The sequence below is a fragment of the Ursus maritimus genome, unplaced genomic scaffold (genome assembly GCF_017311325.1).
Source record: "Ursus maritimus isolate PB19 unplaced genomic scaffold, ASM1731132v1 scaffold_7, whole genome shotgun sequence".
NCBI classification, from domain to species: Eukaryota; Metazoa; Chordata; class Mammalia; order Carnivora; family Ursidae; genus Ursus; species Ursus maritimus.
Window position 1 is genome coordinate 27,686,493 of NW_024426885.1, and position 17,427 is coordinate 27,703,919.

Below are 17,427 nucleotides of genomic sequence, written 5' to 3' on the forward strand. Positions count from 1 at the left end.
AATTCAGATTCTGGTTCATTCAGTCTAGGGTAGGGCCCAAGATTCTGATTTCCCAACAAGTTCCCAGGTGATGCCCTTGCCACTGGTCTGAGGAGTGGCAGGGTCCTAAAGCACTTAATCCAGTGCTTTAAATATTAGGTTTGAATTGAAAAGAGATGTATCAAAGAAGTGGTTCTTGTGTTCAGAGCCACCAGTTTTATTGTGGAGGTAAGGCTAACATACTCAGGAGGCAGTGACGTGAAGAATTCTGATGTTGAGAGAGGTACATGCTTTTGTTTGTTTGTTTGTTTGTTTGTTTCAGGAGATAGTTCTGTGTTTAATTTTTTGAGGAACCACCATACCATTTTCCACAGCAGCTTCACAGTATTTCCAACAACAATGCCTAAGAGTTTCATTTTTTTCTACATCAGCCCCAGTACTTCTGTCTTTTTTAATTGAAGTATAGTTGACGTACAATATTACATTTAGCTTCAGATGTACAACTTAGTGATATGACAAGTCTATACATTATGCCATGCTCACCACAAGTGTAGCCACCAGCTGTCACCGTACAGCACTATTACAGTACCATTGACTGTATTCCCTGTGCTGTGCCTCTAATCCCTATGACTTATTCATTCCATAACTAGAAGCCTGTACCTCCCACTCCTCTTCACCCATTTTGCCCAGCCTCCCACCCCTCTCCTGGCAACCACCAATTTGTTCTCTGTATTTATGGGTCTGTCTGGAGAGGCCTGCAGTCTTTTTTTTTTTTTTTTAAAGATTACTTATTTGAGAGAGAGAGAGAGTGCCCATGCTTGGGTGGGGGAAGAGGGGCTCAGGGAGAGGGAGAGAGAATCTCAAGCCGACTTCCCGCCAAGTGTGGAGCCCAACACGGACCTCGATCCCATGATCCTGAGATCACGACCTGAGCTGAAATCAAAAGTTGGACACTTAACCAACTGAGCCATCCATGCGCCAGAGGCCTGCATTCTTACCATAGCTCTGTCACTTATTAGCTGGGTAACCCTGGGCAGGTCGTTTAACTCAGGATTATCTGTAAAACAGGGATAGTAATACGTGTTCAGCTTGTGTTAGGGAATTGACATGAACCTCAAATAAGAATACACATAAGCACTTTGTAAGACTATCAAATATTAACAAATTAAAAGTTAAGTTTGTTCTGTTTAGCACTAATCTGTAGTGTAGGTTTGTGCTGTAGGAATCAAGTGAAGAATTCCAACTGGGAAAGTTCATTAAGGAGGAGGTCTCAGGAAGGGAAATAGTGAAGGGTTGGGGAGTAAGCAGTATTTGTCAACTATGGCTGCAACCTGAAGAACTTTAAAATATACTGATGCCTAATCCCACCCCCAGAGATTCAGATTTTACTGTCTGGAGTACAGCCTGATGGCTGGGTAGCTCCTCACATTGTTTTAATGTGCAGCCAGTTGGAGTCAAGGAACTTTACAAAGCTCTGCTTGGTGACAGATGCTGTAGGTAGGATACCTAATTTGGCGAGAAGGATGCTCAGGTGGGGCTGTTTTGGTGGGTGAAGTCTCAGAAGCAGAAATGAACTTTGGGCGTGTGGAGCAGTCACATGAATGAGCAAGGAGAGAGAGGCTAGAGAGTCTGGCCCTGACTTTGGGGGATTTTGTATGCTACGGGCAGAGGAGCTTAAGCTCTCTTCTGTGGCCTTGTGAAACCAGGACACACTCCTAAGCAGCCATAGGTACAGGGTGGTAGTTTAAGGCTTGGATTGGAGGAGGAAAACTCAGAATAGCAGCCTATTCCTATAACCTGGCTGTGGAAGCACGGGGAATGGGACAGAGGGGCCCTGCGTGAGAGACACTGCACAAGAAGAGGTAAGACTGCTGTTACGGGGCTGTGGCTGTGGTGGGTATAAAGACTGTGATAATGCCAAGACGTTTGGTCCAGGTGACTGGGAGAATGGTGCTACCAGCACAGGTGAGAAGATGAGTACCTTGCACTGGAGTTTTAAGCTGATAGTGCTAAAAATGTAGAGGTGGTTTTGGTATAGGGGCGCATTTGCTACTTATTTCCTGATCCTTTTCCACCCCCAGGAGTTCTTATTGTTGATTTCCTATCCTAGGGTTGACGAATAAACAGCCTTCCCTGTGATGTGGACTTGGTGTTAATTTTTAGCTAGAAGATGTGACCTTTACCTTTCTTGTTTTTCCTCACCAGTTTGGGGGGAAGCTGGTTACCTTTGGCCTCCCCAGCACCCCTGCCCATCAGGTGCCACAGCCTTGCCTCCGCCTAGTCTTCATTAGTCAAGTCATCACAGAATCTGAATTCCTGAGGCGGTCAACTGAGCTGCGGGAGGCCCTGGGATCAGGAAATCTCCTGAATTATTGTCAGAACAAGATTGAACAAACACCACTGCAAAGTGAAAAGATGCTCTGGCAATTCCTGAAGGTAGGAAGCCTGAAGGCTGGCTCCTCTGAAGTGTTTCCGCAAAGCCGGCAACTCTAGGAGATGGACAGCCACACTGTGACCTAGATTACAGGGGCCCTGACCTCTCAGGCTTTTTGCTACACCATACCACCCTCTGGACGCAGAACCATCACCTTTTACCAGTGGTTCAGAGACCTTTTGCAGCTAAGGAAGCTGAGGGGTACAAGTGACATTTGCCTTTTTTACTTCTATTGCTGATGTCCTAGATACTTTACCAAGGCTAAGGTGAAGGATTTTATGCCATGCCAAAGGGCAGATAATGTGATGGGAAGAGAGAAGGGAAAGGAAGGAAGGAAAGAGGATTGTCTGGAAGGCGGCATCATCATGAGAAGGCTTTGAGTTTATGTCAGGTAACCCAAGGCAAGTTATTGTGGTGGGACTCAGGGCTTAAGTCCCAATTTACTCTGGAGGGATGGTTCAAGTTCCAGTGCGTGACATCAGGAGGACTGCTCCACTTGTCAGAGGAATTGAGCAGATGGGAGGAGAGAACTAAAGGGAGAAAGAGAACCAACCGGACGGGCGGTGAGAGGATTATTCAAAGTTTTGGGATCATAGTGTATAATGCAGAAAGGACAGAGTCTGTCCCAGGGGATCTGAGAACGGCTTGGGGTCTATGCTTCAGACATAGTAGAACTTTGTGATGGTAGACACGAGGAATTTGGGAAGGAGACAGGATTGAGAAAGATCATCAGCTGTAGAGGGAAGCTAGAAAAAGGTATGGGAAGAAAGGAATAAGAAATGATGCTTTTGTTGTAAGCAGAATACAGGCAACTGCTGCAGGAATGGTGGAATGGGAAAGAGAATAGAGGGAGCCATCAGGAGTTGAGCCTTTATTCTTCTGAACAAAGGAGGCAGCAGTACCTAAGGACAGAGGGGAGTCTGGTTGAAAAAGCTACCCAAGAGCTGTCCGTCGTGATGGTCCTGAAGCTGAATGTGGCTGAACATTTCCAAAGGATGAGTATGGGAGAAGGAGGGAGCCCTGAGACACTGTGAGAAAAACAGTAGTCAGAAGTCATGGTTCTGTGTAGGGCAAATGAAGGGCCCAGCCACCTAACCCAGATGGGGGTAGGGCTTCAGGAAGTGTTGGTCCCCAGTATCTGAGACACTGAGTGGGTAAGCTGCCTTTGTTTATTGTATGTACGCAGCTTCCACAACAAACTATGTTTTCAACTAGATATTTAGACTCACAAGACTCTAGGTTCACTTGGCATCAGTCTCCTCAGAAGGATGCGGGACGGAAACCACAGCTTGTTGGCAGGGCAGCAGCAGGTGGTGCTCTTCTGTGGGGGTTCTTGCAGCAGCCTATGCAGCAGTTCAGAGTTCTCCTCTTCACCTCCCTGAATGACAGATCAGGTGCAAGGTGACGAGATGCACACAAGGCAGGTGTGTAGGTGGCCCCGGCTTAGAAGCCTCGTGCCCACAAGAGCCAGTGTTTCTTGTACCCACTTCAAAAATGTTTCTAGAGTCCGTACAAGAGATCTGTTCAGTTACAAGAGTCCTTGCAATCAGGGAAGCCTGGAGCATGGTGTCCACAGATGCTATTTAAGTTTGTATAGTTCCAGTGCAGATGCAATTTATCCATCACAAGCAATGTTGTCTGGAAACATAGCTGACATTTGACTCCACCAGGTAACCAGGCTAACAGATCTAGTAAGTCAACAGAAGGTCCAGTTCTCATGTAGAAGCGGGAGAGGGTTTTGTTAACACCATGCCTCCAGCCCAGCAGGATCAAATCAGGGAAAAAAAGAGGACAGATGGTGTTGGCCTCAGTAGGGCACTTCTGGTAGTATGAAGAACTATATTAGAAGGTACACTGACACAGATGTTCGGCTTATGCAAGAGAGGGTCATTCACATTGATATAACGGGGACTTGTGTGTTCTGTGATTCCTTAGGTGACCTTAGAGGAAGACTCCAGAATGAAATTTCTAAAACTATTAGGATACAGTAAAGATGAGCTTCAGAAGAAGGTAAGCTGCTTTCACATCAGAAGCCTGTACTTGAGGCAGAGAAGAAGAGAATGCTGTCGGTGGAAACCAACTCAGTGATCTCATTAATGCATATACAGACATTTTACCTTTTGGAGGTAGGCTTTTCCCCAGGTAAATAGTCCAAGGATCTTAGAGAGTCCAGTCGGTACGGAGTGGAACTGGGAAGAAAACATAATAGGTGTTTGACCTTGTGCTGGGAAGAGGGTACTCATAGGTCTCTCCTTACAGATGGCCGCATGTTTGAAGAGTGACTTGAGACTGGGTGAGAGCCCTCAGTCCAAGGGAGATGATCTCCATAGTAACAGACAGCAGGCCTTCTGCAGCCAGGTGTGGTTGGAGCCCAGACAGCCAGACGTGGGGTAACACAGGAGACCTGCCTTTAGGGCATCTGCCCCTTCCTGGCCCTTTTCTTTGCTCTCGTAAAGTGCTTGGCTTCTGTAGAAGTCTTCAAACTCCTCACTTCTTGGAACCCCAGTGAGACACAGAGTGCATAAGCTTTTGGGCTGGGAGAGGAGCTATTTTAACCATGGACTAGAGCCTGTCTCAAATCTTATCTGGTTATTCTTCAGCTTTACCCATTAAGGGCCAGATAGTAGAGCTCCCAGAGAGAGCTACTAAGCCAGCTCTCTCTCTGTTTTCAGTTCATTTCCAAAATTGCCACCTCTGTTCTTTCTTGTACAGACCTCCAAACACATCACAGAGGAAGCCTCTGCCTCCTCATCCTTCTTTGATGAGCTGGTCCCTCAGAATATGGCTCCATGGGAGATCCCCATCACAGAAGGTACTCTGATCCTGAGGGAGATAAACACTGTGTGTGGGAGTAGGTGGGCTTAGAGTTCTTGGACTTGAGAACATTTTCTGCTTGTCCCCTGCCTCCTGCCTCCCTCCCACCATCACAAATGCTGGGTGGTTCTGTTACTGATTAGAGCTCTCTCTGGATTTTCATGGATACGTCTTTCCTATGGAAGCCCTTCTAGCAAGATATTTTTTTCTACTGTTTTCTTACTTAAAAGACTGTGACCCTGTTCTTGCTGAGCAAACACACACTATACCTCTGATGTTGCCGTTAGGAGGCCCTCCCTCATCTTGAGCCCTGTCCTTAGAGAGTTACCACTGGACCTGGCACTTGGGACAGCCCACTACGTTTTGTTGTTGAGGAGTGAAACTTGGGAGTTTTGTTTTGGGCAAGGGAGGCTGAGTGATACAGAGGTAGAAGCGGTATACTGTGGGCCCTGTAGGGGACAGGAAGCTAGGGTCTGAGAGCAGGTGAACCTGGAGGGGGTGCCTCTGCCTGCAGACACTGATGGACTCCTGAGCCAGGCTCTCCTGCTTGGAGAACTGCGCCCTGCTGTGGAGCTGTGTCTGAAGGAAGAGCGCTTTGCTGATGCCATCATCCTGGCCCAGGCTGGCGGCGCAGATCTGCTAAAACAAACACAGGAGTGCTACTGGGCCAAGAAGAAAACCAGAATCTCTTCGGTAACTGCCCACTGTGCAGGAGAGGAGGGGAGGGGATTACTTGGACTTTGTCAGGTGGATGCCTACACCTTGGTATTTAGAAGATCTGCCAGGCTCTCTTTCTTCCCACTCCAACCACCCCTACCTCGCCCCCAACCCCTAGTCAGTGGTCTAATAGGAAGCCTGCTCACCAGCAGCTTTCCTCAGCATGTCCCTGTGTGTGACTCTGACTGCCTGTGGTGGGTGGATGGCTGATGACCTCCTTCCCTCTCTGCCCATTATAGCTGCTAGCCTGTGTTGTACAGAAGAATTGGGAGGATATGGTGTGTGCCTGTAGCCTGCAGAACTGGAAGGAGGCACTGGCCTTGCTACTGACATACTCCGGGCCAGAGAAATTCCCTGAGCTTTGTGGTAGGTAGCCCTAGGTTTCAGGATGGAGTGGTGTGACTCTAGCGTGGAGTTAACAGACATGCTGAGGGAGGAGGCACAGGAGCAGCCTGAGCTCTGGGAGGCCAGGCTGTGTTGTCAGGGCCCAGGATTGGTTCAGCTCGGAGGCAAGGACTACAGTAGGGATCAAGTATTGTCCTGTTTTACTTTTTCTCGTTACATCTTGATGCAAGAGCTCTGCCCTTCACTGTAGAGCAATATTGGCCTCAGTATTGTCCAAAGCCACTGGTTACTTGTCCCACAGCTCATGGTCCTCCACCTATTTTCAAACAGGAGAATGAGAAGAAGCACAAGAAAGCTATGCCATTAAAGAACTTTCCATCTCTCTGCAGACATGCTGGGTACTCGCATGGAGCAGGAGGGTGGCAGAGCACTAACCTCTGAAGCCAGACTCTGTTATGTGTGCTCAGGGAGTGTGGAGCAGCTGGTGGAGTGTTGGGCAAAATGCCACCGGGCTTCATCCCCTCTGGCTCTACAGGTACTCCTTCTCTGCAGGGCACTGGTCACTCCATACCAGGCTCTTAGGAGAGGCTATTAATAGGGATGTGCAGGGACATCAGAGACAAGTCTTCCGGGTACCCAGGCTGGAATCAATATATTAAGGAGGAGAAAAGGGCCTTCAGTGTCTGGGACCTTTTCCCAGGGATGAGCTAGCACCTCCCTCTGTCCTTCTCAGTCGGGAGACTGAGCAACAGCTGCTTAGGTATTAACCTTCATAATTTTTTCCCACTTTAGGTTTGGTTATACAAGTTTATTCTCTATTTGAATAATTGTGAGCCTGGGCCTCCTATTAGCTGCTATGAAAATTTCTGTGGATTTAAATTGTACCAGACACTCTACAGGTAACCAGAGAAGACTCATAGGAAGACAAAGTCACAGATGAAACAATAGTATAACAGAGCCTGAAGTTGATGATGTACTAGCAGAGTAAAGGGTAAAGAAAGCAAAAAAAGAGGCAGAGATGTATGAGAGTCTAAGACCCAGATGGACCTAGTTGAAGCAAATGCTAACAGCTTGGGAGGTGAGGCCAAGAGGCTCTTCTTTAACTGTCACGTCTCTTACATATCATCACCTGCTGCCTATATCTGGCCATGGCCAGGTGCCCTCATGCCCATAGTGGGAAGTCCCTGGGTGAACCGCCTGGTCTTAGAGAGCAGGATGTGCTTTGAAGAGACCTGACTGCGCTTATCCCTGTTCCTATAGGACCTGATGGAGAAGGTGATGGTCCTTAATAAGAGCTTGGAGCTACTGCAGGGTTCTGACGGGGTGAGCTCAGGCCCTGCCACAACCTACAGGGTTACCCAGTATGCTAACCTCCTGGCAGCCCAGGGCAGCCTGGCCACTGCCATGAGCTACCTACCCAGTGTCTGTACTCAGGTGAGTGGGACCACGTAGAGAGAGCAAAGCATTTCAGTCATCTAACACTGGCTGAGCACTTCCATGTTCCAGGCACTATGCAAATGCTGAAATTCTAGGATAAATGAGATCTAGTCCCTCAGGAAGCTCACAGTCCCTTGGGGGGAATCAGATGTCAGTAACTTACAGTGTTATAACAGAAGCTTATACTAGGCACTGTGGGTCTCTAGGAAAGGGGCTGGTTTTGCCCAGAGCAGTCAAGAAAGGTTTCCCAGTGGTTAAAACAGTTGAGCTGGACCTTCAAAGAGAAGTAGCTTGGGGCGCCTGGGTGGCTCAGTCGTTAAGCGTCTGCCTTCGGCTCAGGGCGTGATCTCAGAGTCCTGGGATCAAGCCCCATATCAGGCTCCTCCCCTGGAAGCCTGCTTCTTCCTTTCCCACTCACCCTGCTTGTGTTCCCTCTCTTGCTGGCTGTCTCTCTCTGTCAAATAAGTAAATAAAATCTTTAAAAAAAAAAAAGAGAAGTAGCTTACCAGCAGTTGTAGGCCATTCTAGGCAGAAGAAACAGCAAGGAGGGATGCTTGGCAGGGATTAGGGACCTTTGAGTCCTCTAAGGTGGCTGAAGTGTAGAGGGCCAACTTAAGTTTGAATGCTATATGGGGCCAGGCATATAAGAAAGGCTGTTCAATTGTTTTAATTTTCATTAACACAGTTCTTCATTTTTATAACTTTTGTAGCCACCAGTTCAGCAGCTGAGAGATCGACTTTTTCATGCCCAGGGTTCTGGTGTCTTGGGCGAACAGTGTCCTCCTTTCCCCTTTCCCCGGGTCGTTGTGGGACCTACCCCCCACTCTAAAGAAACATCATCTTACAGATTGGGATTCCGGTCTTCTCACCAGGTAAGACCTGGTTTGGTTTGTTCATTCGTTTGCTCATTCATTCAAAAATACTTACTAAATGTCTATCAGATACGAAGCATGGTTCTAGGCACTTGGAATATATTAGTGAACAAAAAATGAAAATTCCCAACTTTGTAGAGCGTAGATTCAGTTATTTTTCTAATAACGGATTGTCAGACAACTGCTAGGCTCTTAGAACAGAAATATGGACAAACCATGATTCATGCCCTTAATTAGTTCATAGTCTAGTGGAAAGATAGATATGTAAAAAGTAAGTACAGTAAAATTCATAAATGCCATGATTGGGGTATGATAAGGGACCATGGGATCACATAGAAAAAAGCAACTTAGTTTTTGGGGGAGCAGGAGAAGTTTAGGAAATGTTTTAGAATATCATGTTTGATCTGAGTGTTGAAGATTAAAAGTTATTTAGGCAATGGAAGGAGTATGTAAAGGCTATTTCAAGCAGTGGGAACAGTATTACGAAAGCATTGAAGGGAGAGTAAGCAAAGCCCATTTGAGGAACTACTAATATTTTAATGGGGCTGCAAAAGAGGTGTTTGTTGTAGGGGAGTTAGATGAAGCTGGAATAACAGGTAAGAGATAGAGCAGGAAGGACCTGGAATTTTGTGCTAAAGACCTTAGATCTGACCCTGAAATTGACTGGTCTTAAGCAGGGGAATGACTAGCTATATGTTTAGGAAGGGCAGGGCTAGAGGCATTTAAGAGGCAATAGCAAGAGATGATGAGGACATGAAATGACCTAGAGCTGGAGAATGAAGTTAGATTTAAGATACTAAATAGGTAGAATTGACAGAAATTGGTGATGGTTAGAGGAGTCTTTGAAGTGGGGGGACTGACCCCCAGGTTCCTGGCCGCAGTGCCCAGATGGTTTGGGTGCTTTTAACTTAGGATACCAGGATCCTGCTGGAGGGACTGGGGAACAAAATCCAGCGTGATGGTAAATAGAGGTATCAGGCAGAAGCTCTGATGATTCATCCTGTCCCACCTTCAATTCTCACCCTAATTTTCTTTCTTCTTTCCTCTTTCTTTCCCCTCCCTCCTCTTCCTTCTTGTATCCCCGCTCTTTCTGTCTCTCTGCCTCTTCTTCTCTCCTTTCTATTTTGAAATAATTACAGATTCATAGGAAGTTGCAAAGAAATGTACTGGGAAGTCTCATGCATCACATCCCCACCCCACGTCCTGCCAGTGTCCACACAACCATAGTACAATGTCAAAACCAAGAAACTGATATTAGTACAATCCATAGATTCATATTGCACCAGTGCGTGTGTGTGTGTGTATAACTATGCAAGAATTTGTCTTCTTATCTTTTAAACAGGGTCCTTCACAAAGCAAAAATTTTTAATTTAAGGTCCAATTTATAGTTTTCTTTCTGTGGATCATGTCTTTTATGCCTTTGCCAGTCCACAGTCCCCTAAAGTTTTTCTATGTTCTTTCTAAAAGTTTTATAGTTTTATGTTTTACAGTTAAGTCTGTGTTCTATTTTAAGTTCATTTTTGCATATGGTGTGAAGTTTAGGTCAAGCTTCTTCTTCTTTTTTTTTTTTTTTTGCCAGTGGATATCCATAATCATTTATTGAAAAGGCTGTCTCAGGATGCCTGAGTGGCTTAGTCAGTTAAGAGTCTGCCTTCAGTTCAGGTTATGATCCCAGGGTCCTGGAATCAAGTCCCGCATCCAGCTCCTTGCTCAGCGGGGAGCCTGCTTCTCCCTCTGCCTGCTGCTCTCCCTGCTTGTGTGCACAAACTCTCTCTCTCTGACAAATAAATAAATAAAATTAAAAAAAAAAAAGGGGCGCCTGGGTGGCACAGCGGTTAAGCGTCTGCCTTCGGCTCAGGGCGTGATCCCGGCGTTATGGGATCGAGCCCCACATCAGGCTCCTCCGCTATGAGCCTGCTTCTTCCTCTCCCACTCCCCCTGCTTGTGTTGCATCTCTCGCTGGCTGTCTCTGTCTCTGTCAAATAAATAAATAAAATCTTCAAAAAAAGAAAAGAAAAGAAAAGCCTATCTCTCCTCCATTGAATTGATTTTGCTCCTTTGTCAAAAATTAACTGGGCCTATTTATATGGATTTATTTCTCAGATCTCCATTTTATTCTGTTGATCTGTGTGTCTTTCCCTCTGACAGTACCACTCTGTCTTGAATACTACGTCTATACAGTAAGTCTTGACATGAGGAAGAATAATTCCTTGCACTTTGTTCTTCTTCTTCTTTTTTTAAGATTTTATTAATTTGAGAGAGAGAGTAAGAGAGAGAGAGAGCATGAGCAGGGGGAAGGGCAGAGGGAAAAGGAGAAGCAGACTCCCCGTTGAGCAGGGAGCCTGACACAGGGATCCTAGGACTCCAGGATCATGACTGGAGTCGAAGGCAGATGCTTAATGGACTGAGCCACCCAGGTGCCACCCCTTTGTCACTTTTTACAGAGACTTAATCAGTTCTGTTGATTTTTTATTTTAAGAGCTGGCTTTTTGTTTCATATTCTTTATTGTTCTTCTCTTTTCAATTACTTACCTTTCTTTTCCTTTCTAAGTACTGACCCTTTTTTCTCTTCACAGGTTCCAGCTCCATCTCCAAGGCCAAGGATTTTCACACCTCAGTCATCACTAGTGACACCCTTGATACCTTCCCATCCTGGCCCTTATCAAAGCTCCCAAACACAGACTATAAGGGACTACAGGGCACCTGAGCTCCAGGCAGCCCAGCCTTTGCCCTTGGCGTCTGGTGTAAGGCCTGGTGAGTGAGTGAGTGAGTGAGTGAGTCGAGATTTGTCTGGACAGAGCACAGAGGAAAACAGTTGGCATGGCCAGAATGGATTTGGGAAGCATTATGTGTACTATGTAGTGAGAGGAGCTTAGAATTTGAAGTCTGAATCCCCAGTACTATCACTTACTGGCTTTGTGTCTAAGGGCAAGAGATTTGCCACTGTTTCTTTTGAAAAGTGAGAATAGCTATTATATTGGTCACTTCAACCCCACAGGATTGTTTTTAGGGTCAAATGAGGAATTTTTTTTTTTTTAAGATTTTATTTATTTATGTGACAGAGAGACAGCCAGCGAGAGAGGGAACACAGCAGGGGGAATGGGAGAGGAAGAAGCAGGCTCCCAGCGGAGGAGCCCGATTTGGAACTTGATCCCAGAATGCCGGGATCATGCCCTGAGCCGAACGAAGGCAGACGCTTAACGACTGCGCTACCCAGGCGCCCCTCAAATGAGGAATAGTTAAAAGTACTTTGTAAATGGTAGATCTCCATACACATATATTACTCTTTCATTATCATTATTAGGTTTGTTTGTTTTATTGCTGCCTTATTTTTCGCTGATAGCTCCAAGTCTCTCCCAAATTGAAGTTTGGTGGAAAATGACCTGTTTCTGTTCCTTTTCAGCTTTATTTGAGTCACCACTATTAAGAGGGCAAAAAGCCCAAGTTCCTAACCCCATGGGGTTCCCTGGAACATGGCCTCTTCCCGGTGCACCTCCACCCATGGTACCCCCAGACGTCATACAGCCTGCCTCTACCTCCCTGGCTGAGACTACTCGACTGTTCCCTTCGCTTCCTGTGAGACTACCAGGTGTCAGCCCTACAAGCCTCCAGTCCCTAGCCCCTCCTGTCAATTTCTCTGTGACACACTCTCCAGGAGGGCCAGGTGCTGCATGCTCTTGTGCCCTCCCGACTACTGGCCTCTTGACTGCTCACCCAGGTCAGTCTTCTTTCCATGGCTTCTGTCTTCTGGGTCATTGCCTCCTTCTCTTCCCCTCTCCACGACCACCTTAGGAATCTTTCCTCATGCCAGTGAATTGGGGCCATTGGGTTGGAGAATGGCAACTGAGAGTATGGCTGGTCTGCAAAGGGAGGTGTGATTGACGCCAACTAAAATAATTTTACTGGCCTTCAAACTGAAAATTTCCAGTGTTCCTGACTGTGCCCCTAAATACCTCTATCTTTGTGCTATGCAGGACCTCAAGATTCCTTGAAAAATGCCCTAGTGCCCAGGGCAAACCTCCAGAGGAAAAAGGTCCGTTCATCTCTTGCCACCTGCCCCTCATACATTCACTAATGACCCACATTCTAGTTTCTTCCAGAATTCAGCCCATCCCCTTATCAGGCACACACACTATCCTGTCCCTTTTTCCACTCATTCTCACCTCAGCCATCTCCTCTTTCCTTTTTGCATGCGTGTATCAGTCTCCCCAACTCCTGGTTCCCTACTCGCTACTCTGTCCCCTTGCTCACTCAGAACTTCTGTTGCTCTCTCAAAGCAGGGCTAGGAAGTCTCTCAGCTTCGACTCATATGCCTTTCTTTCTCTGTCTCTAGTTACCAGAGACATTTATGCCCTTAGCACCGATTACTGCTCCAGTTATGGGCCTCACCCCTGAGCCACGAGGGGTCCTTTCCTCACAGCCTTCTGTCCTTGGTGTGGGCCATGCTCCCCCAGGAGCTCCAGGAGAATTCAGCCTGCAGGTGAGAGGAACAGTGCATTCCCCTCCTCTTGGAAACTTTCCAACTCTCCTTGGGTATAGAAAAGCAGGGAGCATGGTAGATGGGCCTCATTCTTCAAGGGGGAGGCCGATTCTGCACTGGGGAACTGGTGTAGACAGGTAGCAAATGTTCTTACTGCAGAGAAGAGGTGGTTCCCCTTTCCCCAACTCTGCTCTAGTGGGAGCAGTGTGACACTGAATCACTGGGGACTAGTCCATAGGGAATCTATGAGAAGGACAGCTTGCCAGTCTATCCTGTCTCCCTGCTCCTTCTTCAGCAACATCAGCAGTGGCCCCCTCAGAAGGTGGAAAGGAAGGAGCTGCCCCCAGAGCATCAGTCCCTGAAGACCAGCTTTGAGAAGCTTCTACGACGCTGCTCCCTGTCTGCCACTGACTTAGTAAGTCTGAGCCTTCCCCTCAATGTCCTCCTCACACCACTAGCTTGTTCCCAGGACTCCTGAGCTATAGGTCAGTTCCTTGTGTGACTCTTTTCTCATGGTCCCTGGGCCCCCTGTCTGTGACTTGTACTTACTTGATATCCATGTGGGGTAAGCGGGGGGTGGGGGTGGGCGGTTCTCATGTGGTCTGAGTCTAGCACCTAGGTAGCAGGGCCCAGCAGCATTGAGGCTTAACTCTTGGAAAGGCAGCATGGGGCACTGGAGGGAGGGTCAAACTAGGAGTAAGGAGACCTGCCATTCGTGTACTGGCTGTGTCAGCTTAAGCAAGTCACTTACCCTCTTTGGGCCTCCATTTCCTCTCCTGTGAAATGAAAGCAGTAGCATTAAGTCGTTCCAGCTCTGACATACTGTGATTCTTTATAGTCCTGTGTAGTGTTAGTCTTAGGGCCTGGAGTCACAATCCATTTCCCTCCCTGCAGAAGACAAAACGGAAGCTGGATAAGGCAGCCCAACGTCTAGAAAGTCTATATGATAAGCTCTGCCAGGGCACAGTGAGTATACTTAGTGGTGCTCCTCTGCCCCCCGCCCTCCACCATCACCTGTGGCCAAAGGGACCCCAGTGTCCTCTCCCATAGGACTCACTGACCTGGGTTCCCCACAAAATACATACATAGACATCTTGCCCGGCCTGGGCTTCAGAACTTAAATCCTGTCTTACCCTTCCATGCTCCCAGGGTGGGGGATGGGTTGGGCTCCCTGACCTAAGCATCCATCCCTCCACAGCTCTCGCCTCATGTCCTGGCTGGGCTCCATGAGGTCGCCCGATGTGTGGACGCAGGAAACTTTGAGCAGGGCCTTGCGGTGCATGCCCAGGTGGTGGGCTGCAGCAGCTTCAGCGAGGTCTCCAGCTTCATGCTTGTCCTGAAGGCTGTCCTCACCATTGCTCATAAGCTGCACATGTAAACCAGGTAGCCTGTCTTGCCAGAAGGCTACTTCTGCTGTTACTTAACTCCTCCCTGCAGAAAAGGGGGAATTTCGGAATAGATTCTGTTTGTTTTTCCCCACCCTCTTCCCTTGCTGCCAGGTATATGATGCTGTGGGCTTGCCTCTAAACTAGCAGAGTGCCTGCTTTCCTTATGCGTGGCCTTCTAGAATCTGCCCAAGGCTCTCTTAGCCTCTGAGGCAGAGCAGAGAGCTGGCTCTTCACTTTCCCTGATACTGTACTTTGACAGGACCCGGAGCAGGGCGTCTTCTCCCCCAGGGATATTCTAAGTGGCTTCTGAGGGGGTGAGCAGGATCATTACCTCCAAGTCTACCTCTGCTGTACCCATCTTGCGGGGCTTTTGTTTTTCCCCTTCTGTGGGTTATGAGCCTGACCTTACCTTCTTGCCTCTGACTTCATATTTCCAGGTCCTTTTTTCTTTGAGCCATGGAGGCTGGGTTAGAGTTGACTGTTGTTCATCTTTTGAACAGGTCATGGACATGAGGGGTGGGTGTTGAGCAGAACCAAGAGGAGGAACTTTGGCCCTTTTTGCAAGGACCTTCTCTTCTGCCAGTATTATAAGGGTGGGCTAGGTTAGGCGGAAAGTAGAGGGGATGCACTGCTTTTTGCTGGGAGCTGGCCTCGGCTGTGAAACAGGAGCAGAGGGACCACTACCTGCGGGGAATGGTCCTGACTTGACCTGTCGGACTCCTGGCCCTGGCCCAAGGCTCTCAACCGTTCATTCTGTGATCATCAGCCCAGTTCTGGAATAGGAGCCATATTAACAAAAGAATTTTCTAGCACTGCTCCTCAAGGGTTGGAGGCCCTTCTCCTCAGCCCCCACATGTCTCAGGGCTGCCTTCTTTGGCTGTACTTTTCATGGTTGAATTTTGCATTTGAAGCACTGATGTACTTAATGGGCAATAAAGCTGCTTTCATTTGATTTCCTCAGTCATCTCCCAATTATTGTCTCCTCTGGGTCCTATTTTGCCCATACCTCTCTTCCTAGCCTCTTTGTTCTTGCTCCCTGCACCCCAGTAAGGCAGGAGAGAGGCTTGAGGACACATGGGGAGTCCAGAGAGTTGAAGAAAGGAGGGTACAAGGAGAAAGCCTTGTAGCATCTGTGGCCACTCTAGTGTGTGTGTGTGTGTGTGTGTGTGTGTGTGTGTGTGTGTGTCTCCATCCGTGCCTGACGTTCAGCTCTAGGGTTTTCCCCACACCACTTCAGGGCTGAGCTCAGCTGCACAAAGGGGCTGGGTGTGAAGCCGGGGGTACTATCTCTAATCCTGTTGTAGATCCCATCATGTCTGTGGGCTAGATGTGTGTGTTTGGGAGGAAGGGATTGTTAGGCAGTATTTGTTTGTAAAGCCACTTGCTCTTCAGATAATACTTGCACTAACTTCTATTGATGAAGCAGTGTGAGCCCCAGCAAAGTCCTTTCCCAAAGTGTCTTTGAAGCCAAGAGCCCATTGAAGGGAAGAAAGGCAGGGAGAGGGGATTAGTTTGTTCAGCAGCTGTGAATTTCAGTGGGAGGTTGATGAACTCCGAAGTCTTTGTTTAAATTAAAGGGGGGGAGAAAAAAGCCGCTGCTGGAGCGAGAGCCCCACTTGGGGCCCTGAACTAACACAAGGAGAAGTCTGAGCTGCAGGGAGCTGTGTACTGACTGCGAAGACTTTTCCCAAACACTTTCGGGAAAGGTGTTGTGAGAAGAGAAGGGGCGGAGTGGGGGATTAGCATGTGAAATGAAGTTTTCATTGACTCCAGTGGGGGTAGAAGGCTATTTTAATGGCATTTTGTTCTCTTATTTTCTCTTCTTGAGCTCTTTAGAGATATTGTTTTGCTAAGGCAGGCTTTCTTCCCCCTTCTTTCCAGTCTGCGGATTGCCTCTATGGGAGCCAACATAAATATTTCTCCTCCAGGAATGTGGGTTAATTAAAAGGAAATGAATGAGTGGAAGCATCCAATCCAGACCCACAATAGGCGGGTGCCCTGGCCTGCCCTCCCCTCCCACCACCGCCAGCACCACCAGGGCTGAGCACGACCCTGGCTCTGTCTTTGCCCTAACCTGCTGCTAAGGCCAGTTGAGGCTGGGATTCTTTTCAAGAAAAGAAAGCCCTGCCTGTGTGTAGGCTCACAGGCCAGGGACAGGAAGGAGACAGTGTTTTGCACCCTCCCTCCCCCCACCCAGTGTCCTTGTCACTTCTCAGGATCTCCCTCTGCTTCTCTGGTGGAGACAGATGGGCCTTAAACAGTACACAAGAGGAGGGAAGGGACCAGGTTCCAGTATGTACCCCCCAGTAACTTACTAGTTGGCTGAATAAGACAGACATCTTTTTCAGCATCAGTTTTAATCTGTAAAACAAAAGGTTTGACTAGCTGACCTCCAAGGTGTCTTCCCAAGCAGCTGTTACACAGTTGTCCCTGTTTGCAAAGGGGGACACAGCCCTGGTGATTGTAAGAGAGAACCTAAACTCCATGAATGCAGAGAGGTTTCTGTGTTGTTCACCACTGTATTTGCACTCCAGTGTTTGCTGAATGACCAGATGAATGAATGGATAATGCAAGAGAGGAAAAAAAGCAATACAGATCTAAAGTAGCTCAATAATGTTTTCTTTATAGAACTCAAATGAATCTGGTATCAATCATATCTATTTGGGAATACAAAACAACAACCTATGAAAGAACTTTCTGGCAGCACAGGTTTCAAGTACTGACCTGAAATTATCAAATATGAAGCGCAATAGTTCTCCTACTTTTATGCTGAGAGACCTCCTGGAGAATGCAGTTTTCCCTTACAACCCTGTCCTTTTATATTTTCTAGTTGCCTTGCCAGATTTTCTTACTGCACACTATCAAGTAATTCTGCCAAGTGGGACAGCCAGGTTAGTATATGCTGCTGCTTGATTAGGAAAGAAGGACAAGTTGGGAGATTTCATGAGGCCCAGATCAAAG

At 47.5% G+C, this 17,427-nt stretch overlaps 1 protein-coding gene across 5 annotated transcripts in view; it reads left to right on the forward strand.

The window, feature by feature from the left end:
* Nucleotides 1-15,418, forward strand: part of SEC31B (SEC31 homolog B, COPII coat complex component) — a 30,577-nt gene extending 15,159 nt beyond the window's left edge. For 3 of the 5 annotated variants that reach the window (XM_008706481.2, XM_008706414.2, XM_008706555.2), the window contains 16 exons: nucleotides 2,185-2,415; nucleotides 4,349-4,423; nucleotides 4,673-4,771; nucleotides 5,126-5,225; nucleotides 5,742-5,920; nucleotides 6,184-6,310; nucleotides 6,679-6,824; nucleotides 7,550-7,723; nucleotides 8,437-8,598; nucleotides 11,175-11,352; nucleotides 12,002-12,316; nucleotides 12,573-12,631; nucleotides 12,932-13,078; nucleotides 13,374-13,493; nucleotides 13,973-14,044; nucleotides 14,277-15,418. In XM_008706481.2, coding sequence (XP_008704703.1) covers nucleotides 2,185-2,415; nucleotides 4,349-4,423; nucleotides 4,673-4,771; nucleotides 5,126-5,225; nucleotides 5,742-5,920; nucleotides 6,184-6,310; nucleotides 6,679-6,824; nucleotides 7,550-7,723; nucleotides 8,437-8,598; nucleotides 11,175-11,352; nucleotides 12,002-12,316; nucleotides 12,573-12,631; nucleotides 12,932-13,078; nucleotides 13,374-13,493; nucleotides 13,973-14,044; nucleotides 14,277-14,456 — 2,364 coding nt within the window. In that variant the 3' untranslated portion in view covers nucleotides 14,457-15,418. Of the gene's footprint in view, nucleotides 1-2,184; nucleotides 2,416-4,348; nucleotides 4,424-4,672; nucleotides 4,772-5,125; nucleotides 5,226-5,741; nucleotides 5,921-6,183; nucleotides 6,311-6,678; nucleotides 6,825-7,549; nucleotides 7,724-8,436; nucleotides 8,599-11,174; nucleotides 11,353-12,001; nucleotides 12,317-12,572; nucleotides 12,632-12,931; nucleotides 13,079-13,373; nucleotides 13,494-13,972; nucleotides 14,045-14,276 lie in introns of those variants that run through there. The other 2 variants (XM_008706615.2, XR_005833257.1) reach the window with 2 other exon arrangements.
* Nucleotides 15,419-17,427: the final 2,009 nt, after the last annotated feature.